This window comes from Scardinius erythrophthalmus, assembly GCF_964197995.2.
Source record: "Scardinius erythrophthalmus genome assembly, chromosome: 7".
NCBI classification, from domain to species: Eukaryota; Metazoa; Chordata; class Actinopteri; order Cypriniformes; family Leuciscidae; genus Scardinius; species Scardinius erythrophthalmus.
Window position 1 is genome coordinate 28,032,794 of NC_138227.1, and position 27,787 is coordinate 28,060,580.

The 27,787-nt window shown below is 34.8% G+C and overlaps 3 protein-coding genes across 7 annotated transcripts; all 3 read right to left on the reverse strand.

Annotated features, from left to right (window-relative positions):
* Window positions 1-1,193: 1,193 nt before the first annotated feature.
* Window positions 1,194-3,594, reverse strand: LOC308694082 (chymotrypsin-like protease CTRL-1). Its single transcript, XM_081371345.1, has 7 exons — window positions 3,286-3,594; window positions 3,024-3,172; window positions 2,784-2,863; window positions 2,568-2,649; window positions 2,028-2,211; window positions 1,773-1,903; window positions 1,194-1,653 (listed from the first exon to the last, which is right to left on the reverse strand). Exons 1-7 carry the CDS (start codon window positions 3,329-3,331, stop codon window positions 1,492-1,494), a joined length of 834 nt encoding a protein of 277 aa, XP_081227471.1. The 5' UTR covers window positions 3,332-3,594; the 3' UTR covers window positions 1,194-1,491.
* Window positions 3,582-14,367, reverse strand: hsc70 (heat shock cognate 70). Of its 5 annotated transcripts, XM_081371339.1 has the most exons (10): window positions 14,226-14,354; window positions 13,848-14,091; window positions 11,862-12,071; window positions 11,436-11,641; window positions 10,357-10,509; window positions 8,761-9,316; window positions 8,474-8,676; window positions 6,702-6,900; window positions 6,339-6,571; window positions 3,582-4,208 (listed from the first exon to the last, which is right to left on the reverse strand). In XM_081371339.1, exons 3-10 carry the CDS (start codon window positions 12,064-12,066, stop codon window positions 4,020-4,022), a joined length of 1,944 nt encoding a protein of 647 aa, XP_081227465.1. In that variant the 5' UTR covers window positions 12,067-12,071; window positions 13,848-14,091; window positions 14,226-14,354; the 3' UTR covers window positions 3,582-4,019. The 5 variants fall into 5 exon arrangements, with proteins under 5 accessions (XP_081227465.1, XP_081227467.1, XP_081227464.1 ...); XM_081371341.1 differs by having other exon boundaries at window positions 11,862-12,067; window positions 13,853-14,367; XM_081371338.1 differs by having other exon boundaries at window positions 13,848-14,354.
* Window positions 14,368-15,133: 766 nt separating this feature from the next.
* Window positions 15,134-27,433, reverse strand: LOC308694081 (TBC1 domain family member 15). Its single transcript, XM_081371344.1, has 10 exons — window positions 26,990-27,433; window positions 22,729-22,914; window positions 22,352-22,470; window positions 21,933-22,036; window positions 20,279-20,346; window positions 18,486-18,632; window positions 18,271-18,361; window positions 18,039-18,187; window positions 16,965-17,106; window positions 15,134-16,568 (listed from the first exon to the last, which is right to left on the reverse strand). The coding sequence occupies exons 1-10, from the start codon at window positions 27,234-27,236 to the stop codon at window positions 16,406-16,408; spliced, it is 1,416 nt and encodes a 471-aa protein (XP_081227470.1). The 5' UTR covers window positions 27,237-27,433; the 3' UTR covers window positions 15,134-16,405.
* Window positions 27,434-27,787: the final 354 nt, after the last annotated feature.

Below are 27,787 nucleotides of genomic sequence, written 5' to 3' on the forward strand. Positions count from 1 at the left end.
GGAAATGAAAAGTGGAATAAAGTCGTTATTTTTGTTTGTTTTTGCGCACAAAAAGTATTCTCGTCGCTTTATAAACTTAAGATTGAGCAGGAGGAGTGATCCAGCTCTCAGATTTCATCAAAAATATCTTAATTTGTGTTCCGAAGATGAACGAAAGTCTTACGGGGGTTGGAACAACATGAGGGTGAGTAATTACTGACAGAATTTTCATTTTTGGGTGAACTAACCCTTTAAGTTACCATGGTAACTGACTCTGAGTATAAGTTACCTCTCTTTCAGAAACGGGCTTGACTTACTCTGCTTTCTCGGGTTTGACATACCTCCCATTCTGAAACAGAAAACCCAGAGTTTCCCTCATTTCAGGGTTAACATACTCAGAGTTTTCACTTAACCTCCTTTCTGAAACAGGCCCCAGGACATGTAGGCGTATGTAAATGTATGCATAATAAAAGGGTTTTCAAAAGTTATTGGCACTGTAAGTGTGTAAACAGGCAATCATGAACAAGCTCATTTGAGCATCATGGTATATTTATTTGACCTTGCTAATCTTATAAAATGCATAATCTAATTTTAATATAAAAGCTAGGAAAAGACATGGGAACTGATTTATACACCACTAAAAATCAAAAAGCACAATTTGATTGCAAACGCCACTTGGTTTGATGTTTATATATATATATATATATATATATATATATATATATATATATATATATATATATACTAGTTTTTAAAGCCTATACCGTTCAAAAGTTTGGGGTTGGTAAGTTTTTTTTTCTTCTTTTTTTTTTCTTATAAGAAATATAATATAAGAAATATAAGAGAATAAGTCTCTTATTCTCACGAATACTGCTTTTTTGATAACAAATACAAACAGTAATACTGTGAAATATTATTACAGTTTGAAATGACTGTTATCTATTTTATTATATTTTAAAATGGAATTTATTCCTGTGATGCAAAGCTGAATTTTCAGCATTATTAGTCTAGTCTTCAGTGTCACATGATCCTTCAGAAATCATTCTAATATGCTGATTTAGTGCTCAAGGAACATTTTATATTATTATCAATGTAGAATGTGATGCATTTTTTCAGGATCTTTTAATAAAAGTAAAAAAAAACTTTGCACTAAGCACTAATGCTTATTTTTGTTCAAGATTTGGTCACTGCATTTCAACAAATACTCAAAGCATACCATGAATAATTTCAGATTTATTGAGTAACAAGTGTAATACAATTAGTTAATTACAATTAGATGAAAACAGATACATTGTGGTTACATAAGTAGTGTTTTTAATAATTTAATTGCCATATGAGGTATTTTCAGTATTCAAAACAATAGCATCATAAAAAAGTGTTATGATAACTGGAAACCTTGACTAATGGCTGAATGCTCAGACACATGAGAACCAGAAACCGTGAACAACAAAAGATAAAATGTAGCGATGATAGACTTATGTCCTCTGGAGGGTAAATACTCTTGCTGGTGCTCTAGTTGAATTGCACAATTCCATCAATCCATTTGCGAAAATAAGAGACACGGGTGTAAACTATTGGAACGTCAACATTGCAGTCTGTTTTGCCCCAGGACACGATGCCCACCTGATACCAAACACCTGAACTCTCATACATCAGAGGACCACCAGAATCACCCTGTAGTTGACAGACAGACATCAGTGATTAACATTGTGACAATGTTAACATTATTTGTTTTTCAAATATTGAAATGGATAGTTTGTGTGTAATATGTTTGTCAATCTGTCTTCATATACCTGGCAAGATGAGGCTCCAGAGGCTCCAGCACAGATCATGGCATCAGTGATTTTTTTCTGACCAAATACTTGCCTACACCGAGTCTGACTCACTATCGGCAAGGTCGCCTGCTGCAAGAACCGAGGAATCACTATAAGCAAAAGAATAATGTGAGACAGTAAGTGTATGAATGGTTGAGCAAGGATCAACTGCTGTTTTTGTATTTATTTACTACACAATTGAAAATGTACAGGTGAGAAGAATTGCGGACTTACTCTCGGTTCTGGTTTTGCCCCAGCCAGTGGTGACACAAAGAGTCCCAGGGAGGATGTTGGTGGAGGAGCTAGGCAGACATATAGGAGAGACACGGGACGTCATCTGTACTGGACTGGACAATTTCAGCAGTGTAACATCATTGTTGAATTTGGTCAGTTTGTTGAAATCGGGATGGGTGATGACCTATAAGTGTAATGTAGCAAGTTTTTAAGAAATTAATACATACAGCAAGGACACATTCAATTGAGCAGAAGTGACAGTAAAGACGTTTATAATGCAACAAAAGTTTGTATTTCAAATAAATACTGCTCTTTTGAACGTTCTATTCATCAAAGAATTCTGAAAAAAAAATCTGAATCTTAATCAAGCAACACAAAACTGTTATATTAAACTGAAATAATATTCAACAATCTTTTTGTTTTTACTGCATTTTTGATCATATAAATGCAGCCTTGAAGATACTTTAACTTTGAAATGATAGTGCAATTTAAAGATTTAAAACTTCTGAGTTAATATAATAATCACATTAAAGATGATACCTTGGCAATGTTCTTGATCTGAATAAGTTCCTTCTTGGAGCCACGGTCACTCTGTCCAAGGACAACATAATGATTTCCAGGCCTAGAAAGACAGCGGGAAAAGGAAAAGCAGGACAACTTGAAAACGTTTTTATTTTTTATTTGATCAAAATCTGAATACCTGGATAGAATGATAGAATACATGATTGAACAAAGAAACAATGAATAGCTACTTACTGAACTGAACAGTGGGCAGCAGTGAGGACCCAGTAATTGTTGATCAGGGAACCACCACAGAAGTGCTCACCTCTGGAATTCTGGTTTAAATATAAATAACTTCATGAGTACATGATTAAACAGAGAATGAAGCCCACGACCATTATGATATGATAATAAATTAGCAGTGGATCCATTAATAAAAAAAATCTTGTTTTGGAAAATACTTAACGATTATGTTTTTAAAACTTGTAACACTACCTGGATAGAGACCTGCCAGGGCCAAGGGTTTGCTTCCATTCCATTAACAATACCATGGTTTACATCATTTCCCCCAACTACACTTGGAAAATTCTCAATTTTACTCCTGGCAGCACTACCCCACGGCTGCAATTGAGGCACTCCACATCCTGTAAGCAAAGATCATAAAAAGACTAATAAGAAAAGTATCACTAAACATGTTATGTTTAGTTTTGTTCAGTACAATGACATGCATACATTCATACATGACCTCAAAACTCACCTAGAGTGGAAGCTACCAAAGCAAACAAGCTAAAGATCCAGATCATGTTGTTGACAAGTGCCTTGTGTCTTGCTGTTGTTTGCTATTAGGTCTCTCTCTGGATTTATATTCTCTCTAGCATCTGTTGAATTTCACAATTCATACAGGTGCTTTCATGCAGTTAGGAGGAGCTCAGGAATGTTTGTATCTGTCATATGAGGAAAAGAACAATATAATTTTGACGGCAATAGCTGAGCCAACCAAACAAAAACAAAGGAATATTATGTTTCTGAAAGCAAAAAACATGAGACAAGATATTCAGGAAATAATATGCTTTATTTTTATTGAGTCATACAGGAAACGCTAAAACAAATGAATTGTAAAAGCAGATGTGTAAAAACCTCTCCCTGTGGAATAATTATGAATAATGAGTATAATGGCTAAATGAACAAGGCCTCACCTCAACTAGGCATTTTGTTGTAATTGTAGCATGACTAACCTTGTAAACACTGAATAATAGCTTACAGACAGAATAACAGATTTCCAAACATAATGCCAACATAGGCTAATATGTTAAAGCTGTTTTGTAAGTGCCATATTGCTTTGGTCATAAGCTATAAGTTGGTCTTATGTGGCACATCAATGTAAGTAAACACTAGTTAACATGAAGCCAGTTTGAAATGCAAGTTGACAAAAATCTGATTTTGAGTTGGTTTCTTGTACTGTATGTGAGCCTGGATGTTCTGGTGTCAAGATTAGTCCACTTCCTCAATGGTAGGACCAGAGGAGGAACCACTTCCTGCCCCTCCAGGAAATCCCCCAGGCATTCCACCCGGCATTCCACCTGGCATGCCGCCTGCACCCTGATAGAGCTTGGTGATAATGGGGTTGCACACTTTTTCCAGCTCCTTCTGTTGGTGCTCGTACTCATCCTTTTCTGCAGTCTGCGGTACAAGACATAAGAAAAGTCTCAGAAGATGCTCTTTGTTCTGTGAGGTGACTCATTGCTTAATGCAGCATTTCCCAACACTGCTACTAGAGGCACACCAACAGTTGGGTTCAATGGGGTTACAGGCACACCTTAAGAAAAATATGCTTTACTAATCCCATAGTGTGTGATTGCAGGAAAAAAAAAGACATACAGTATGTTTTTATTGAACGTTGATGGAGCAACAGATTTTGTGTGAAAATAAATCATAAATGTATAAGGTGGTAAGGAGGGCCTTTTATCCCACACACAGGGTAAAAGGCTCACCAGCATGGGGCAAAAGGCACAACATATTGATACAAATACTTAATATATTTAGAATAATACCAAAGTTAATACTTGTTCAAAATAATACTTGTAGTTAATACTTGTATTTTCTGTTTATTTTGATACTTAAAATAATGTTTTTCGTTCAATAAATATACTGTCATTACATTCATTTTAAAAATACAGAAACAAAATTATTTTAAAAAGCTACGATTCTATAGGCATTGGATGAGATACCCTAATAATTTAATATAGCTTGACAGTAGTAATAATTAATATGATATGAAATGATTAATATATTTTAAAATATGATGGTTTCATTATAATTATGGTCATTATCTCTTAATGTCTTAAATTAACATATGATATTGTCTGTCTAAATATAATTATTTCATGTCAACAAATGGAAAAGTCAGTCGGCAGATTATTGTCATGTTAATTTTTTTTGCCTTTAGCCAATCGTGGGGTGCCTTTTAGCCTAAATACCATACTTTTACATATTCTTCCAGTATTGAAAAACTTTTGCTTTAATTACCTTGAAGAAAACTAAAAAACATTAATGATACCGTTGTCTCAAAATATAGTCAATAATGTTATCATTATTTGTCATTTACTACATAAACCAACAACATTTTAAAAAACTTTAAATAATAGATCAAAGTAGCGGCGAAACAGCGTTGCGTTGCTGTCTGTGATTGCGTTACTTAAGGATCAGCCAAATTTCTTTTGCATCATCAAATGTGGTTGTTAAGAAAAGTGCTGAGGTTCATTTTTGTGCCATCTAGAAGTGTAAAGTCAAATGTGCCTTTTCCCCCAGTGCACCTTTAGCCCTGTTGTACCCTTCATTTTTTTTTTTTTTTTTTTTACATTTCCTAATTAATCTCACTTGATTCAACTCATCAGCTCATTAGTACAGACTCCAAGACTAGAAATAGATTGGTAAGATATTTGAGACATCCAAAATGTGTACTGTTGGTGTACCTTTAGGAACAAGGTTGGGAAACACTTGAAATAGTTGAAAACACACACACATACACACCCCGGAAAAATGGAATCCTGGCTTATCTTGTTTTGTGTTTCACACTGCTTATAATTTACCCTGGATTTACAATTTACACTGTACATTCCTAAACACTGGGTTAACATTCTTATTTACTTATTTACAAGCGTTGTCAATGAAGGCAGAATGTGACCTGTTTACATTAAGGAATTAGCATTTCGCAACCTCATATTATATATTGCTGACTTTACCATCAAGTTTGTTTTTAATGGACTTTTCGGACTAATAAGGTAAGAATAATGTGGTTTCTTTGTTACTTCAATTTACATGTTTTTCATCACCATTTTATTTTTTTCTCCTCAAACACCGAAACTACTGTTTATACAACAATGGATATGATAGTATATAACAGTATTTATACACAGTTTATACAAATGTTTCTATCATTGTCCAAAGCACATAAATATGAGGCACATCATTGGGTATCTATTGCTAAGCATCGCCATAACATTTTGGCACCACAATGCAGAGCAGGGTTTCATAACCTGGGTAAACCCTGTTTCTAAATAATGATTTTCTACCTGGGGTTAAAAGCGGCGTTTAGAACGATGATAACCCCACAATTATCAATCACAATGTAAAAGGTACATTTTTTGGGGGTGAAACACTCACACAAATAGATTTCACTTCCTCAAGGTGAGATATCAAATAAAGATCCTTCAGTTATATAATCATAACTGAAAGGGATAGCCTTAATCCTGTAAACAAGTGTGACCTGTAGATTGGCATGTAAGTTGTGCAGTTTAGGATGTTCCCTACCTGGTTCCTGTCCAGCCAGGCTATGACCTCATTGCATTTGTCAGTAATATTTTTTTTGTCCTCTGCACTGATCTTGTCCTGCAGCTTGTCATCCTCCACAGTGCTCTTCATGTTAAAGGCCAGGGACTCTAAAGTGTTCTTGGCGGTGACCTTCTCCTTCTGAGCTTCATCCTCTGCTTTATATTGGTCAGCCTCTTGTACCATACGTTCAATGTCTTCCTTGCTCAAACGACCTGAAAGAAGCAGAAGAGATTAACGGGAAACTAACGGTAAAAACTAAGACCATTTTTGAACTTCAGAGTTCTCTGGAATTAATGAGTATAAAGTCAACACTTTATCCAAGGTCAGAACAATTTATTCTACCTTTGTCATTAGTAATCGTGATCTTGTTTTCTTTGCCAGTGCTTTTGTCCACTGCGGATACATTGAGAATGCCATTGGCGTCAATGTCGAAGGTAACTTCAATCTGTGGCACACCACGAGGAGCGGGAGGGATGCCCGTCAACTCAAATTTTCCAAGAAGGTTGTTGTCCTTTGTCATGGCTCTCTCTCCTTCATATACCTAGGGGTTAGAAAATCAAAATGACTAAAACAGACTCTTATTGGTTACAAATGCCTCAATGGCTTTTGGAAGAACTGTTGTCAACATCTTAATTGTTTCAAGGACCTTCCTGAGTAGTCCAGCATTGCTGGTCAACAGCACATGTTATGTTTTGGACGTTGGTTTATTTGGTTCCCTTACAAGGCTTTTTAACTTTTTTTGAGGTCTGGCTGGGGGGTTACAGATGGCCCGGGTCAGCAATCTCTTTTCGTATTATCTTTTTAAATGCTTATCTTCTGAACTGCCATTTTCTTTAGCACACTATTCAGTGCAAATCCCGAAATGCAGTCAATTGTTTCATTTGTTAATGTTAGGGTGTAGGGTAGGTTTAGGGGTTAGCATTTGTTGAAGCATTGTCTAGGAAATCAGCACTGTGATTGACATGACCAAATAAATCTTTAGACTTGGCTGCACTGGTCTAGTTTGGGGGGGAAGCCTGACAGCATGTGCCTGTCTGTCAATGGGAGGAAGCCCCCACCCCGATTTGGAGATCTCCAGGCTGCAGCTATACCCATCTCAATTTTCCAGCTATCCATGTTTTCACTGTTATTCATTAGGGGGCGCTATTACTCATCTGAAAAAAGTACAGAATATCCAGATCAAAACACAGGTGAAGAAGCAGAAACAAGTGGTAAAAGATTGCTAACACAAATGTAAAATAATGCGGTCATAAAACATTAAACAGCATATAAGTTCAAAACTGTCTAACGTTACTAAATAAACCGAATGACCCAGCAAGGGTTAACAACTGTGAAGCTTTTGGGGGTGTTGATGGACTCGATCTACATCTGTGTTTTGATCAACATTCTGAAACCAGACCGGACATTGTCTTTGACAAAAATGTGATTTTCTCAGCTTTTTGTTCAACGTGAAACTTACCCACATTCAAGTGTTGATTAAAAAAAGGATGCATGAAGATAGAATAAAATGTTTTTAAAAATGAGTTAAAGTGCATTGAAAGGTATATTTCAAGTATAAAAATGTATATCTAAATAGGAACATAGTAGTATACTTAAAGTGCAAAAATTATATTTAAAAAGTAAACTATAAGTATGATGTTATGTTCACTTAAAGAAAATGTACAAGTATACTTGCAGTATAATACTAAACTAGTAGTTTACATAGAGTATACTTCAGTGTACTTTCATAAACTAAAAGTCTGACTTTTAAACTATCAGTATACCTATAAGTTGTGTACTCAAAGTTTACTTCTGGTACACTTGAAGTATACGTAAAATTATACTTTTATACACTGAAAAGTGGGCCAATTTAGTCCCAAGTAGTATTGAAACAGTACGCTAACAAGTATATGTCTAGTACATTAATATTAGTATACTTATTACATAAAATGTGCTTAATAACAGTATACTTAATAAAATGAACTTGAAGTATACTTATATATTATATACTTATATAGTCTATTATTATTTTGTAAGAGAGACTTGGAAACGGAGGTTCATGCTAATCCGACCTGGGATTTTCAAAAGGGGAGGAAGACCAAGTATGTATGGGTACAGCAACCCCTTTGATTTACCTGGATCAGTACACCGGGCTGGTTGTCTGAGTAAGTGGTGAAGGTCTGGGTTTGCTTGGTGGGAATGGTGGTGTTCCTCTTAATTAACACAGTCATGACACCACCAGCCGTCTCAATGCCCAGAGAGAGAGGAGTGACATCCAACAGCAAAAGGTCTTGGACATTCTCAGATTTATCACCTGCTAAGATGGCTGCCTGGACAGCTAGGTGGGATTTGAGGAAAGATTAGTATGTCAAAAAGCAAAAGTGTTTACTAATTCATCTATAGTGGAAATCAACCCTCTTACCAGCTCCATAAGCTACTGCTTCATCAGGATTGATGCTTTTGTTAAGATCCCGGCCGTTAAACAAGTCCTGAAGCAGTTTTTGGATCTTGGGAATGCGAGTGGAGCCACCAACCAGCACAATGTCATGGATCTGTGCCTTGTCCATCTTGGCATCCCTAAGAGACTTTTCCACCGGCTCCAGCGTACCACGGAACAGGTCGGCGTTGAGCTCCTCAAAACGTGCTCTGGTGATGGAAGTATAGAAGTCGGAACCTTCGAACAGAGAGTCGATCTCAATGCTGGCTTGCGTGCTGGAGGAAAGGGTGCGCTTGGCTCGCTCACATGCTGTCCTCAGGCGACGGACTGCACGTTTATTGCCAGTGATGTCTTTTTTGAACTTGCGCTTGAACTCGGCAATGAAGTGGTTGACCATTCGGTTGTCGAAATCCTCACCACCCAGATGGGTGTCACCTGCGGTAGACTTGACTTCAAAAATGCCATCCTCGATTGTTAGAATGGACACGTCAAATGTTCCACCACCCAAATCAAAGATGAGGACATTGCGCTCACCACCAACCTGTAGTGAATTGTGGCCATAAAGCAGTAGTTTAACCCTCCTAGCTCTTTAATATTACTGCACCCAAAGTGCAAAGGTGAGATGCTGGACAACAAAAAAAGCCTACAAACAACTTCATCCAAACATCTTTACAACCAGTTAAGCATGTTTACTAGGGATGTGACGAGATCTCTTGCCTCCACTGTTGTTTTGTTGTTTTTATAAAAATAAAAAAACATTGTAAACTATTGTAAATATCAGCTCTGCTCATCCAGCACGAGTTGCAGTCGCACACAGTGCAGCAGGAATCACAGTTCACTGATCGTGTGATGATAGCAGAGGATTCGTTGTGCAATAGAGCCTAAGCGTCTGATAAATATCGTATCTTGTAGAATGTGCGCCCAGCACCGCACTTCTTATACACAGGGTACGTGAAAACGCGAGCTCCTCGATACACGCAAATTAGGCTGCATACAATAGCTTGTCTCCCAATATCAAACCTTTCTCTGGACTGTGTAGTTGTGGCTCTGGTCTCTGTTTTGGTCTCTCTTTGCACTTTTAATACTAAGAGAGTACTTTGATTACTTTGTTATTTATACTGTTTTTTTTTTTTTTTTTCTGTTCAATTTGTGGAAAGGAGTTGAATTAGGAGGTAATGCACAGCCTAAATCAGAAGTTCCGGAAGCTCATAATTCATGTACAGTAAGGTATGAAGAGACTCGTGTTAAATCACACAGGAGAGAAGCCAGTCAGTTGTGTCTGAGGCAAAACATTTTAAAGTGCTTGTATATTGTCTTTCAATGCATATGATAATTCATACTCATAAAGTAGAACTGAAATGACATTCATTACAATATTATTACCAGTAGTTAAAACATTTCAAAAGGCCAGTCATGCATTTTGTCATTGAGGACTTCTCTAAAATCTCATCTTGTCTTGTTCTCGTGAACCATATCTCGTATCTCGTCTCGTGAGATAAGTGTCTCATCACACCCCTAATGTTTACCAAGTTATATATAAAGCCCTGAACTGGTAAAGTATAGCTCAGGATGTCTGTATACCTTTTTGTCCAATCCATATGCAATAGCAGCCGCTGTTGGTTCATTGATAATACGAAGGACATTAAGGCCAGAAATGGTTCCAGCATCCTTGGTGGCCTGGCGCTGAGAGTCATTAAAGTATGCAGGCACAGTAATAACCGCATTTGACACAGCCTGAAATAACAAGAAGATCCAAATCAAGTCCATGTCTTACTCAGAAATGTTTTATTTTTTGTGTAAAAGATTATGTTGGCTTTGATTCTGATAAACCCAGTGGCTTCTAGATACTAGTGCATATAAAAAGTGCTTAGTGACTTTTTTGTAGAGGGGAGATTTTTGTGATTAATAAGGAAAGAGTATTTGCATTCATTATGATTACAGTTCACTTTGTTCAATATAATTTTGCTCATAAAGAAACAATAGATGCTTTCATGAAAATGTCTGTGTTTTTAAGCAACACAGGTTCATAAAAACAACCTTGTTGACACTAATGATTGTGGCCAAGTTGACATCCTTCCTGGAACCAGTGTTATCTTCAAATATCTCTCAAAAGTCGAGGTACATTTCAAACTTCAAAATGTTTTAGAGATTTCTAAAACGCGTGCTGCGGAACCAGATATTAATCTGTGGTGAGTGTCTCAAAACCATTCTAACAGTAGACGTCACTAAAAGATAAGATGCATAAAGCTGTGTTTGCAAAACTTTGCACAAATGCATGAGATATATATATATACATATATATATTAGTCCTCACAACAGTACTTGGGTTTCTCTGTTTTTGTTTGGCGCGTTCTATAAAAGTATGTGATCAGTTAAAGGCTTTACGTCCATTATAAATTAGTCAGGATTCTTTTTACTTTGCATGTTGCAAAATTCAGGGAAAGGCTTCAAATGTTGTACACACATTTTCTCATTAATTTAATGACAATTTGATCTTTAGAGCGATATGTTCTCTTTGCTTGGTCATCCATTTCCTGTATGCTTGAATGCACATTACATGTGAAGCAAAAGGGCCAGAAAGTGTCCTGAAATATGTAACAACCTAAACAGAAAAGATTTAAAAGCACCTAATTCCAATGCTTTTGCATAGTTCTATTCACCTTTCCCAGGTAAGCCTCAGAGATCTCCTTCATCTTAGTGAGGACCATAGAAGACACCTCTTCAGGGTAGAAGGTCTTCATCTCCCCTTTGTACTCCACTTCCACCTTGGGCTTGCTGCCATCATTGATCACCTTAAAGGGCCAGTGCTTCATGTCAGACTGAACCACTGGGTCATCAAAGCGTCGACCAATCAGGCGCTTGGCATCTGTTGAACAAATAAAATGCACAATGGCAACAAACAAGCATTACTTTAAAACTGCTGCTGGTTTCTGCTGGGTTACTGGATTTCAATATTAACATTATAATAACTACATTGCCATCTGATGGAGAATAGTAACATATACAAGTGTCAATGTCAATCTTTCATTTTTTTCCTCATGTAAATCACATCATGTTCTGGTAAATTCTGTTATGGGCTGTCTTACCGAACACTGTGTTGGTGGGGTTCATGGCAACTTGGTTCTTGGCTGCGTCTCCGATCAGTCTTTCGGTGTCTGTGAAAGCGACATAGCTGGGGGTCGTTCTGTTCCCTTGGTCATTGGCGATGATCTCCACCTTTCCATGCTGGAAGATTCCCACACAGGAGTAGGTGGTGCCCAAATCAATACCCACTGCTGGACCTTTTGACATCCTGTCTGGACCGTATGACCAATGGTAATTTTAGTAAAATATCTGAATAAAGTATTTTTAGAATGACAGGGAATTAAGTTTACTTTTTTGTATATGCAAGGTTATAAACGACAGCTAAAATGTGTTTATAAAAAAAAAAAAAAAAGAATTCTGTCAAATTAAGACAATGCATATTGAATATGAGTAATCTGTCAATCATAAAAAAAACATTGGTCAATCTTTAAATATATAGAATATGTATAGCCTGACTGTGGCATGTTTCTAGTTACATCCACATTATGCTGGCCTGTGCTGTCAGCTGCTTTAGAAAGCTCTAGATTGCCTGCTTGGCTGCATGCCATGACCAATACTGTGTGGGTGGGTGGGTGTGTGGGTGGGTGGGTGTGTGTGTGTGTGTGTGTGTGTGTGTGTAACAGCATGCTGTGAATTTCTGTCACCTCATACTGCTTACTCAACAATTAATTCTAATTAATTTTAAAGATAGAATATTGTCTTATTTATCTTTAAATATTATAAAATGCAAAACCAAAAAGGCCTTAAAGAGGTTGGTATACAAGAGCGACTGGAGGTTTTGCTCCTGCTTAACTCTGCAAAACAAATCAAATGAGGGATTTTAGGAAAATCTTCTGAGACGAAGATATAGGCCTGACAAAGACGCAGACTGTTTCTTAAAGGAAAGCTGATGTCATGAGACAAGAGCACATTGAAAGTTAAAGGGCCTAGTGCTGAAGGGGTCATGTGACCTACCATATCCACATGATTTGCTGCGCCTGCATGTGTGGCAGTTATTTTTATTTTTCATGTAAATTTTAGTTTCAATTTTAGACATTTCTGTTTGTGCTTTTTTCTTATATATATATATATATATATATATATATATATATATATATATATATATATATATATATATATATATATATATATATATATATATTCTTTTCTTTTTTCAAATATTGCTTGTATTTTATATATTATTTATATTATACGTTTTATGTATTTTAGTTTTTATATTTATTTACAATACATAATTATAGTGCTTTAAATTAAACTTAATTCAGTTTATTGCCTAGACAACATTTCTAGTTTGTGTTTAGTTTAAGTTTATAAACTAAACATGATATGAATATACTGAGATTTTATAACAATTGTACTTGATATAAATATACAAAATATTACAAATTCATTTTAATTTAAAATCTCCAGCATGCATGCATGCAAACTTCAATACTTAAAAGAATAAAAAGAATAAAAAAGCATTCTAGGATGCACCTAATAAAGTTTTAATTACCATACTACATTCGTGTTACAATTTGTTATGCTTTACTATTTTTCCAAAACATGAAAAGGGTAATAAAAAAAAAAAAAAAAATGGGTAGGTGTGTCCATTTCAACTGTGTATTCCATACATAAATGCCTTTCTTCTTCTAGCACAGGGGTTTTCAACTGTTTCATGGAGCTTCCCCAGAATTAATATTTTGTGGATGACAAATTTCTATTCTTATCACAAAGTAAATAATAAGCTTGTTATTTTTTCTTCTGGGAATTCCTTCCGGCGTTTTTATATATTTTTTCACATGCTCAGTTTAATGTGAGAGTTGACGGATGGAAGAATAATCAGCCCAATTTGGTCTAGAACAACAAACTTTGTTTTAGCACTGTGTAAAAAAAAAAAAAAAAAAAGGAAAATATGAATGCAGAACTGCCAAAACAGTCCATATCTAAAACAGACCGAACAGAAAACCAAGCCAAACTGCTTGCAATGCTTCAAAGAAAACTTTTACCTTACTGGAAAAGTTGTACTTGAGAGATAAAGAAGTGCAACGTGTGTCCGGTTCCTTTCAGCACGGGGTCCGCCCTCGGCCAAAGCTCTGCTATAGCGTGTTCCTGGTGCCTTTTGCACTCCTGCACTGCTGGACTCAGAGGCAGAAGCCCTGGACTCTTCTGGTATATAGGGATTCCAGCTTGCAGTCACCTGACCCACAGCGCAGAGAAAGTTCCAGGCTGCAGTTCTCATGTGCCAAACGCCTGCCATTCAGAGCAAGCACAGTGAGGTAACAACCAACCAAGGCAGTGCAACACCGAAGACACTGGTTTCCATTCATGGGGACATTCAGTCTTCATCAAGTATGACACAAACTCAATAAGTGCAGTGTCCTCACCTTTTTTATTTAGCAGATTTAAGCACTTTGAGATCTTTTCGTGGTGCTTTTTTGCCTCAAATGCCCAGTTGTGCTGTAGCATGCGAGATAAACACATGCTCTCACAAGATAAGTTCATCAGACAGTGTCAACCGAAACACTCACGAATAAGACTTTCTTGTAGGGATACGTCTGCTAAAAACAAAGTTAATCCAAAACAATGTATGTGCATATAACACTGCATACAAATGTGATATTTTCCACTAATAGCATTCAAAATATTTAACAAATGGAGATGAATGATTTTATGAGCGATTTTGAATTAGATTTAATTTTGTATGAGGTTGGCCATTTTTTTTTCAACCTTGTTACCATCTGTAAATAGTTGAAAACTTCAATTTGCAAGATGAAATAATAAAACATACCAAAATTTATTTCAAATATTGGGCAAAGGGGTTGCAAATTTAGCCAAAATTCATATATATAATACAGTTTTGCAGAGTATCTAAGAAAAATTCTCAAAGAAATATTTTTCTTTAATTAATGGGAAATGTACAATTTTTGGATACACTTTATTTCAAAGTTTTTCTTGGTGTTACCAAATGCTTCACATTTCTCATTAATAAAAGGAAAAATTCTCAAAGAAATATTTTCTTAAAATAACTTTGGTAAAAGGGTCAGCTTGCTGAATATGGTCAAAACTACAATATTTGTAAATAAAAAAAATCGAGACCATGTACTTGTCTTTCCATCATGCTTTAGAAAAAGTCAGAATTTCAAGGAATGTTATGCGTTTTGTAATAAATTATGTAATAACATTGTTGCACTAATATCCAGATTTTTGGTGCGTACCCTATTCAAGGAAATTACCATGTATCCTCAGCTTTAACAGTAAAACTAATTAGAGAAATAAACAGTCATATTCAAATCTCAATACTTTATTTCCCAAGAATATTTAATGGCTAGCACGCATGAGTCTATTCTGTATGAAGTGACTCACTAAAAACTGACAGCTTAAATGTCACATAGTATTCTTAAAATAAAACACTCACTCTCAGTATCTGTCTCTCTCTCTCTTTCGCGCACACACACACACACACACACACACACACACACACACACACACACACACACACACACACACACACACACACACACACACACACACACACACACACACATTCATGAACGACACTTTTGACTGAAAATACACAGCTACAGTAGATTCATTCATTCTGTTTAACATTACAGTGTTTCTAAATTATTGCTACATTAATTAAAACATTAATCAACTGTGAAAACCTCAAAATATAATCCAAACATCAGTGGGCAGCATCAAAATTACAGCACCCGTTCCCCAAAAAATGTTGGTCATTCATTTAATTCTCTTAGAAAACAACTTTAACATCACTCCCTCACTGAATGTGTCATAGTGTGTCAGTTCTTAATAAATAACCACCAAATGTTATGTGCAATATTCCATATCTCCAAGTGTCCACTCATATCTTGTGCATCTTAGATAATTAAACCAATTCAGTGTGGTCTCACGGTGAAGGGTGTCCTGGTTCAACGTGCTATTTCTGAGCAGTACATTGAGCACTCTACGATTGGTAAGACAACACCACAGAGGGTCTTCTAGAGCTTCTCAGAACTGAGCCCGTGTTTCTATTATTATATTGTGCTGTAAAATACGCAAGAACTATTTTTCTAAGAGTTGTTAACATTCACAGGTCGGGTCTCGCTTAGATCAGCAGTAAGGATTTCGGTTTTCTGTGTTTATCCAGCCATTGCGCACAATAAAATCCTGATCGAATTTTGATTTACTTTAACTGACGAAGCATCTCTGCAGTCAATAAGTCTTCAGTACTATCAAAAAACTGTTAAATTCCCAAATGCTACTTATATTTTCAAGCATGGTCAGGGTAAAAGGTTAAATAAAAGTCTTATTTGATTATCTTAGAGTGGTTAAATTAGTGTTTTGCTGTTCTCATTATTTCTGGCACCATAATAGAAGCCTTAAAAGTTCAAATACTGAAGGAACTGTTTGGAAGGAGTCCATCTTGCTCCGGTTCAAAACTCTGGTTAAAAGCAGCATCATTCTTTGAAATACAATTCCCACTGGATTCCCAAAATCCCACTTTTTCCACTTGTGTCTGTCAACAAGATTGTTTCTTGAAAAATTCCATGCTGGCCTTTTGGTCTCAGGAAAAAAGGTTACGGAGTTGATATAAGAAATGGTCCTCTTTGCTCTTGCGTGTGCGATAGAGGCCATTCAAATAGTCCCAGGATGAGCGTTTGCAGTAGTTGTAAATATGTTCCTCAGCTTTTGTAAGGGTGCTGTTCAGGTCCAGCTTGCCCTGCAGACTGACCATGACAGCATGATTAGACTCTCAAGCTCCATGAATGGGAAAAAAAAAATGCAATATACAGTGGCCCCAAAACACATTTAGACACTTAAGTCACATTAAAAATGTATAAATCTCATAGCATTAGAAAAAGATATAGCAGTTTTTAACAAAACACTGCACAAAAATTAATGATCTACATTTCTTTTCCAATTAAGACAAAAAGTATTTTGACACAATACAATTTTTTAGACATCTTAAAGTGACATTTTGGGGCCACTATGTTCATGAAGGTTTCAATGTGAAAGCACACACACACACACACACACACACACACACACACACACACACACACACACACACACACACACACACACACACACACACACACACACACACACACACACACACACACCTGCTGGTGAACTGTATGAGCTGAACCTCGTTCCTGCAGCTGAGTAAAGTGTCTCTGTTCTCCAGCAAGATGGTGGCACACATGAAGAGTTCAAAGGTGAAATCTGTGTTAACGGCATGTAGCTCCGTCACAGGTTCCTCCTCTGGCGATCACAAAGTCATAAATCAAAATCATTTAGTAAGGCAATAAATTGCAAAATAAAGTTAAAATAAAATAAAGGAAATAAAGTCAAATTTATGTATAGCACATTTAAATACAGCAAATCTGAACAAAGTGCTGAGAAAAGTTAATTACAGCACAATGAAATAAATTAGATACAAAAACTAGTGTTTATCTGCTGTTTTTCTAATCAAGCATACAAAAAACATTTAACCATCTGTCCCTCTTCGTTTAGGGGTCACACTTGGCCAAAGCCTTGAAATATAACTTTTTTTCCCCAAGAAAGCCAAAACAATACATTTTTGTTCAATAATATTTTTTGATTAATATTTAGAATTTAGCAGGGATTTTATGATACTATGCAATATTTATACAATTTTATGAGCCATTTTTTCACAATTAAAGAATACATATTTTTCTTATAATTACTTGTCAATGAAAGAAGTATTCCATGTTAAAATAGAAACAAGGCAATTTAAATGGCCATTTTTGAAGGTAGATTAGTGCCATCTGGTGGGAGTAAAAGAAAAGAAAAACTTATGTAATACCATGGTGCTACTAGATGCCTGTATACTTCTATATAAAGTGGTGTATAAATTCTCTAGTGGTTTTTAGACATAAATACTTATTTGGATTTATACTTAGACATTCTCAAAGACTAGAGTGTGTATTTGAGTGTGTGTGTCTGTTTTGTACTCTTTTGAAACCTTTTCCTTGCTGTTAGTGTTTTTTTTTTTTTTTTTACTGTATTGTGGCTGAATTACTGATTTTATTTCACACATTTGCAAAAACTTGTTCTGTGTTGTAGTCGCTACAATGAATCGCATCCAAAATAAAAGTTTGTGTTTACATAATATATGTGTGTGTACTGTGTATAATTATTTTGTATATATAAAATGTATATATGTATATTACCCAGGCTGTGTTTTCGCGCCAGTCTCTCCTGATATCGAACGCGATCCACCTGCTGTGAGATGAGCTCCAGGTGATCACAGCTGAGAATCTCAAACAGACGCAGAGCATCGCTGTGCTCAAACTCCCGCTGGAAACCCAACAGAAGCCACCTGAATGGAAGACAAAGATAACATTTATAAAGTGACAAGAATGGAAGGAAGACGAGAAAGCAAAAAAGAAAACCGACACACACCTGTGACAAAATGTGAGTCTTTCCATGTTATCTGTGACCAGATGAGAGTGTAGTTGAGGATCCAGTTCTTTTAGTAAAGCAGCTTCCAATTCTGATAAACGCAACAGCAGAAAAAGCATTTGACCATTATTACCATTAAATCCAGTAAGAAATCATGGGCCGTTATTATTGCTAAAAACAGATCTAAACGGTTTGGAAAAACCAAGGAAACCCACCCATTTTGCGATACAGTCCATCAGCACGGAAGTCTTTGGAAAACTTCTCCATGTAGCAGGAGAAGCTCCAGTAAGTGTCCACTTCTGAGTCGAGAACCTCTAGAAAGCGACTGCACAGGTCATTCATACCCTGAGCGTAACTTACATCTGCAGAGACCAGAGAAAGAGATAGTTCACCCAAAAAATGAAAATTCTGTCATCATTTACTCACCCTTTTGGGAAAAGTTATTCCAAAACCTGTATAGACTTCCTTCTGCTGTTGAACACAAAAGAAGATATTTTGAAGAAAGTTGGTTGAATGGGCCCCATTCACTTCAATAGTATTTTATTTACCATTCTATAGAAGTCAGTGGAGTGCATCAACTGTTTGCTTTACCATATTCTTCAAAATATCTTCTTTTGTGTTCAGCAGAAGAAAGAAACTCATACCGGTTTGAAACAACATGAGGGTGAGTAAATGATGACAGAATTTTATTTTTTGGTTGAACTGACACACTGTACTTCAAAATTTAACCACTAGATACCGCCCTTCATCAGCAAACAAAGATCAGATCACAACCACCCAAATAAAGTAGAAATAAAAGAGTTAAAAGGTTTGGGGTCAATAAGATTGTGCTGTTTAACATTTTTATGGAAACTGGGATATATTTTTTTTCAGGGCTCTTTGATGAAATTATATATATATATATATATATATATATATATATATATATATATATATATATATATATATACAGTATATATATATACAGTATATATATATATATATATATATATATATATACACACACACACACACACACACACACACACATATACATACATACATATATATATATATATATAGACAGATATACATACATATATATATTTATATATTTAAAATAATTTAAAATAATGGTTTTCTATTTGAATATACTTTAAAATAGAATTTATTTCTGTGATGCAAAGCTGAATTTTCAGCATCATTACTCCAGTCTTCAGTGTCACATGGTCCTTCAGAAATCATTCTAATATGCAGATTTATTATCAATTTTGGAAACTTTTTTTTTTATTACATGTGATAATTTTTTCAAGATTCTTTGATGAATAAATTGTTTTAAAAAAAGAACAGAATTTATTTAAAATATAAATATTTTGTAACAATAAACACTACCGTTCAAAAGTTTGGGGGTCAGTAATTTTTTCTTTCTTTTTTTGAAAGAAATTAATACTTTTATTCAGCAAGGATGTGTTGAACTGTCAAAAAAAAAGTGATAGTAATGATTTATATGGTTTCCTATTTTGAATCCCAATTCAAAGTTTCTTTTAAAGTCCTGAAAAAAGTATCACAGGTTCCAAAAAAAATATTAAGCAGCACAACGGTTTCCAACATTGATATGATTTCTGAAGGATCATGTGACACTGAAGACTGGATTAATGGCTGATGAAAATTCAGCTTGGAATCACTCAAATAAATAATATTTTAAAGTACATTCAAATAGAAAACCATTATTTTAAATGGTAATAATATTTCACAAAATATTTTTGATCAAATAAATGCAAATAAATTATGCTTCATGAGCATAAAATACATCTTTCAAAAACATCTATTTTTTTAATGATTCCATTTTTACCAGTACTATATATATATATATATATATATATATATATATATATATATATATATATATATATATATATATATATATATATATATATATATATATATATATTGTTACTGTCACATTAGAATAATTATAAAGTGTTCATTTCTTTTAGAACGACTCAAAGGTGTATTTACAAGCACATACCTGGGTGAAAAGCAGCATATGTGATTAGGATATCTCTTAACACAAGCAGGTTACCCAAACCTTCATTCCTGTGAAGAAACACAAGAGATTAGGGGGTCTTTATTCTTCAAATGACTGATTTAATTAAGCGGTTGATTTTTAACAAAAGTTTAAAAAAAAATAACTATGATATAATCATACAGTGCATAAAATCATTTGTGTGCTGTACATTAAAATTGTGTTATCTGCACATTTAAAAAAAAAATAATTAGTGCTTTGATGAAAGTTTGATTTTGCTGCAGCAAAATAGGCTAATTTTATATTAGTTTATATTATTATCATTTCTTCGATCAAGTTAGAGTACCATTCCTTTATTAAAAAAGGTTTCTAATGTGTAATACATCATGAATTATACTTAAAAGCTAAATACATTTGCAAAAAGTCAGTTTGAAAAGCATTAACAGTCCATTTTTGCTAATGTACCATTTAATATCTATTTTGTATTAGTAATTATTGTGTATGCTTGCCTATATTTGCAGTTTGTTATATATTGTAATTATTAAATGGCTGTTTAGAAGCCAACACTGTCTTTGTGAAAGAGCTACAGATTTCTGCTTTAATTGTAGATTTTGTATGTACTTTGATATTAAATTCTCCTTTCAAAGTGAGTAAAAATACTCAAAACTAGTTACTGTTTAACCGCAGTAAAACGGTGTGCCAGACTCCCGAGTGTTATTTGCATTGAGCTCCAAGGTTGTTTGATAAACTGGTGTGGCAATGACATGTTTGCTTTGTGCTGGTAACTCACAGTAGTGATGCAAATTGAGCCGTAAATTTCACAACTCTGTGTGATTGTGTGACTGTGTGTCATTTGTGTAAACAAACATGAGAAACGAATTATTGATTTTACTTTATTTGGCAGAAATGTGTTGCCATGCAAAACACATGCAATTATGGTTCTATTAAAAAAAAAAAAAAAAGATTTTGGTGTAAATTAAACACTAAAATAGAGTTTAAAAAAAGGAATAATCAAGTCATGAAGATGGATAGACTTGTAGATTTATGTAGATCAAGATGTATGTAGCTATAGAAGAATCAAACATGGAAATCTGAACAAGGAAGTCTTTGCTATAAGAAAATGGACAGATGTAATGATAATGTCTTCGATAATGAGCACCATAAAGCCATAACAATACGTGAACAATAAGACCCAACAAAGTAATATAATCATATTTATAACTTCCAGATCAAAACTCTTTAACTTAAAACTTAAAAGGAATGTATGGCAGTTTGTTTCTGCCATGGAATAAAAAATAAAAAAGGTAATTGCAACTTTTTTCTCTTGCAACTGCGAGTTTATCTTTCAAAATTATGAGAAAAAAAGTCGGAATTGCAACAAAAAAGTCAATATTGCAATATTGAGTTCACAATTATATATTTTTTTCTTGCAACTGGGAGTTTATCACACAATTCTGAGAGACAAAAATCAGAATTAGATGTTATAAACATAAAATTGTGTCTCTGACTTTTTCTTCTCGGAATTGTGAGATATAAACTTGCAATTGTGAGGAAAAACAGTCAAAAATGTGAGATAAAAAGTTGCAATTAGCAAATGTTTCGACCAGCATTTTCTTTATTTAGCATATTAAACTGTACACATGAAACAAGTTCTCACCGGTAGTAAGGAAGATCTCGGTCGGTTCGAGGAACATCTTTGTCAATGATGCGAATGGCCTCCTGTAGCTCTTCCAGGTCAAAGGTTACCCGTTCAAATAGCACCTGCACATTAAAGTCAGTATGAAATCAAAACTGATGCTGACCTGACATACTGTACATTCTTATTACACAATTGTTTATTTATTGTTAAAGGATTAGTTCACCTCACTGTGTTCCTCAAAAAACTTAATTTCTTTTACAATGAAGAAAGAAAGACATTTACATCTTGGATGGCATTGGGGTGAATAAATTGTCAGGAAATTTTCATTTTGAGGTGAACTAATCTTTTGATGTTTTTTTTTTATTATTATTCAAATCATTTTTACATCACCAATGCCATTTTTTGTGTGTTTTTTTTTTTACAGTTTACAGTTTTACCTGAGCCTGAAGTTGCAAAAAGGACAACTTTTCTTGGGCCTCTTCTGACTGATATTGCTGCTGATTCTGCTCTCTGTCCTGCCTCTGCTCAAAAAACTTCACTGCTGTCAACAGTTCAGCTGAAAAACGATTTATTTATTATTAGTTGGGGTTTAACATCACCACAACTTGTCAGTTCTGAATATATATATATATATATATATATATATATATATATATATATATATATATATATATATATATATATATATATATATAATTTGTATATCATAGGTTTTCAATATCAAGACTGAATATTTTATTGCAGTCACTAAGGGTTAATAAGGGCAAACCGTTCCATTTTAAAAGTGTTTGTTCTGCCTTGGAATATGATTTACCATCAGTGCCATTAAGACGTAGGCAAACGGCTCCAGGAAGCAGGTGTTGCCACTTCCTCTTCATGACCTGATAGCGCACCGCCATCTGCTCCAGCAGCAGGTGGCGCTCTAGAGTCGTAGAGCTGCAGGGGTACATCCCAAACAGAAAACGCCATACCTGACCCCGTTCGTCAGGGGACACGCCACCTGAATCGCACGAACAGAACACAAGATAGACATTTGAAGATGATTAGCTGGTATAATAAGAACACAACGCTCGGGATATTCGCTATTTCACAATGTTAGTTGCTTTTGTTCTACTAGTATACTGACTATTTTTGAAAGTTGTACTTTACAAGAAATGTAAAAAAAAATAATAATAATAATAATAATAATTGTAAGAGTGCAATGCATTTAAAAAAATATGAAAATTATTATTAATAAAATATTATTAAAGTTAAAAATGTCCCTTTTATTTATTTATTAAAAATCTAGTTGCATCATTAGGATCTCTAAGGTTGTTAACTATCTTTTCAAACAGGTCCGTGGACCCCCAGGGGCCGCAAGGCAGTGCTATGGGGTCCGTGGAAAAGCTAAAAACAAGGTAAACTTTAAAGAAAAATGTAAAAATAAATATTGTATTATTTAATAATACAAATAATAAAACATAAGATTAAATTAACAAACTGAATTAACACATAATTTGAATAAAACAGAAATATATATATATATATATATAAATAATAAAATAAGTACAATTATTTAAAAAAATACATACAAATAGAAACACATTTAATAATGTAACAAAATAATATAATATAAAATATTTAATAAAATAAAAACATTTTATGCATATTCATAATTTACAGAATTATTTGGTATTTATAAATTAAAATATATAGATGCCTTTAATATAAAATATATAGATGGGGGGGGGCATATTGTGGGCTCTGTGGCATCTAAAATACTAAAAAACCCTGAACTAACTGATACAATTGATTGGAAAGGCAATGCATCAGTTTTAACAACAGTTTAAACAAATGTATTGATTAAACAAACTTAACATCACTGTTAAGATACCAACATTGCATCACTTTAAAAAAAAAAGTCAAACCTAAGCATTCATATCGTATTAGCATTAGCAATTCAGCATTTCACAATGAGCTCGCCCAGTCTGGGCAGAGAGAGTTTGAGGCTCCACACAGAACAAAAACAACCTCTAATCCCCTTCTTACAGAGCTGATTATGTAATTCATTCACTTTGCATAGATTCTCATTTCATTGAATAGGAGGAATGTGTTTTGGACATGAGAGGCCTTCACAGACACGGCAGAAGTTACACTGAAGGACAGTTAGTGAAACGCCAGTTCGGCTTTGAATCGTGACGTATGACTTTAAACGTTACTGATGTGGTCATGTTTGCATCACACTCTCGTGCCACATTCTTGTGTTGTAAGATGAGGGTGCGCTGCTGAATATTAAGCTTCAAATGTGATGAACGCTAATAGGTGCAGATCTGAGTTACTTTACAGACGCATTGAGTGGATTACAACAAACCATCAAGGAAAATCACATAACTTAAGAGTCTGGTTGGATCATTATTGCAGTGATTATTATGTTTCTAGCATGTTATATGTTTGGCAAGAGTTCTTCTAATTCTAACTTATGGAGTGTGTAGCTTTATTATTTCTTAAACTACCACGTAGGAAGACTCATCATGGCCATATTCCAGGATGATAATGTCAAGATTCATCAGGCTTAAGTTGTGAAAGAATGGTTGGGAGGAGCATGAAGAATCATTTTCACACATGAATGGGCACCTCTGAGTTCAGACCTTAAATTCAGTGAAAGTGAATTTGTGCTGGAGGAGACTTTACAGAGTGCTGGACTCTTGCATTGCATTACAAGATCTTGACCAAAATTGATGCACCTCTTGATGGAAATTTCATTCACAACATATATTTCCATCTAGAGGTGCATCAATTTTTGCAATGCAAGAGTCAAGCACTCTGCAAAGTCTCCTCCAGCACATCTAATCTAACAAGCTGCTACATTTGAGACCTATATCAGGAGTTCAGGGTTAGTAGTTGCTCCATATGCTGACATGGCTAATTCGCAGATATCTCACAATACTGGAGCATGTCTAATCATTTGATTTTAAAACTAAACAGACCTACTGATAAAACTGATACTGATAATCCACAACTCTAAGGATTAGCCATGCACAACCACTTGTGAGGGGTTTCTGTGAATTAAACTAGCAACCATGCTGTCTGTCGTCACATCTAAAGCATGACTAAAATGAATCTTATGATTCAGCGCAGATTCTATAGCTCTCTGGATTACTATGAAACCATTCTTCATCTGTTTGTTTGGGAAACATGTCACTTGACAAGCACTTGACAAGAAGAGGGCCTTTGGGTAGACCAGTGATTCCAGACAGTCATCCAGCCCTTTTATAAAGTATGTTAAACTAAGACTTCTACATGCCAATTGCCTCTCTTTGAATGCAACAAAGATTAACTGATATAGATAACAGTGATTAGATGACCTACATTAGCAAATACAGAACACACTTGAATATAAAGGTATAGGGATTTCCATTGACATCTGTTGTTTTTATAATGAGCTAATTATATTTGTATCCCCTACACCTAACACTCACACAAACTTTTTTGCATTTTTACATTTTCATTAAGACTTTATTACATTTATGTATATTAAAGTCGGCATGAAACGGAAGTTGCGATAGTCTTTTCTTCCCTTTTGTGCCGTATATCCAAGTAAAACGGCTTCTCAAACAAGAAAAAAATGTAGGGCGGGATTTGATTTTGTCCATGGGGAATTAATTGGATGATTGTGGTCTGCTATTGGTCAATCTCATGTGAGTGACAGGTTGTTACGCCCTCATGCCGCTAAACACATCATCAGAAAAGAGAAGAGATGTCGCTGCAAGAGGGAGGGGCGGTTATTTTGATTAAATATTATGAGGGCACATGAAGAAAAGTAATAATGTGCAAATATAAATAATTTATAATAAACACTTAAATATTCTAACTTTTTTTTTAAAGAAAGAATGATAATAAAGTCACAAGTCACTCCTACAGGCATCAAACAAAACACAAATAAGATAAACGGAGCAATTCCAAGAGGGTCCTCACACCATCGGTGCTCGGGCCCTAATTAGATTACATTAAAAAAATTAAATTCTTATTTTTTTCAGAATCCCAGGCCGTACTTGAGGAAATTGTTAATTCTAATAGAATTAACAAGTAAAACTGGTTTAAAATTCTGAAATTTCATAGAATTCATTTAACATTTAACAAGAGTTTGTGCCACTGTAATTTATTAGCCTATATTTTTATAAATAACCAACCAATAGAAAATCTGACAAAAAAGTAGTAGAAATCTACAACTAATCTTAAAACAGTGTAAAGTAGCCTAAAATAAAGTGTAAAGTAGCAAATCTAAAGTAATAAAAATTATATAAAAGGCAAAAAAAAAAGAGTGTATAAGCAAGCATGAGTTTGTGTTTAGCAAATGTATCAGTGCTGGGTGTAATGCATTAATAAGTAATTATTTACAGTAATTTAATAACTTTTCCCTTGAAAAAGTAAAGTTAGGGATTACTCTTAATTTGGCTAATTGTATTAAATACTGTGTAGACTATAGAACAACGTATATTTTCAATGTAACCTTCTCTTAAATACTTTGGTCAGTTCAGGAACAACTTATGCAACTCAATATTATTTATTCGAAAGAATAAAAGAGCAGTTTCATGACTATATCCTTGTATTGTTCAACTGGTCAGGGGTGATTTGGAATTTAGAAAGTAATGAGTAATGCAATACTTTTTAAAGAGAGTAATTAGTACAGTAATCTAATTACACAGTTGAAGATGTAAGCTGATAATTAATTTTTTTTAAAGTAACTTACCCAACACTATAGTCCTACACACTATTTTATGCTATCTCCTTTTTTCATCCTTTATTGGTCAAGCAGAAATACACTAAAATTGTAGAGTTGCAATCCACACACATGATATTTCAAGTGATAAAGTAGATGAAAGTTATCTACCAATATAAACAAGAGAACCTGCTGATCCAGTAACATTGTCATAATCAAATGATAATCCATACATTACAAACAGAGACCTAGGTCTGTCACCTCAGGAGGCCTTTGGTCATGTTTCTAGTTATTAATTTCCAACAGCTTAAACTAGGCTAATTATGTTATCATACCGACTCTCCACAAACTATATGGATGATGATTGATTATTTACCGTTTTTAAATATATGCATTCTGAGTCTGGATTCGTCCACTCGCCCCTCAGCGTCCATCACACCTGGCAGCGAGATGCGCGCGCAGGCAGACGCAGGTGAGGTCACAGGGGCGACGGACCGACAGCTGTTGTTATTCCCTGTAGAAACGCTGCACTTCATTCCCTTAAACTTGCCAAAGCGTCCATTAATGTCGAGATGGTTTTTACCTTTCCCTTCTACATGTGATTCATCACACGATGCGATCATTGTGCTATATCCTTTTGCTTTCTCTCAGACATTAAAGTTGTCGCGGTGTCACGAGCTGATAAATTCAGTAGGTAAAAAGTCTTCGGCGGTCTTTCTGAAAGTTCATTTTAGACGTACGAGAAAGTGTTTTGTTAGTGAGCACACCCCTCATCCCTGTCATATGACCATCTCTCTCTCTCTCTCTCTCTCTCTCTCTCTCTCTCTCGCTCTCTCTCTCTCTCAGTTTGAAAGCCCTCGGAGCTGCAAGCGCTGAGGACATAAAGGTAAATGTCTCCCTCTTGTGGTGAGTGTGTTTTGCCTTTTCTTTATTTACAAGTTGTATACAGTATGTTATCATATCTTATCTGTATTATAGCTGCGTGCGCAACTTATATTCCATTATATTCAAGAGACACAGAAAATATTATCATGCTTTATTTGATATTCTAAATTCAGTCATAAATAATAATCCATCAGATAAAATCAGATGATACTGTTTGAGTAGTTATTTCAGATATCCATTAATTGTTTCTGAACAGTATAATTGGTGGGATTATCATCATCCTCCAACT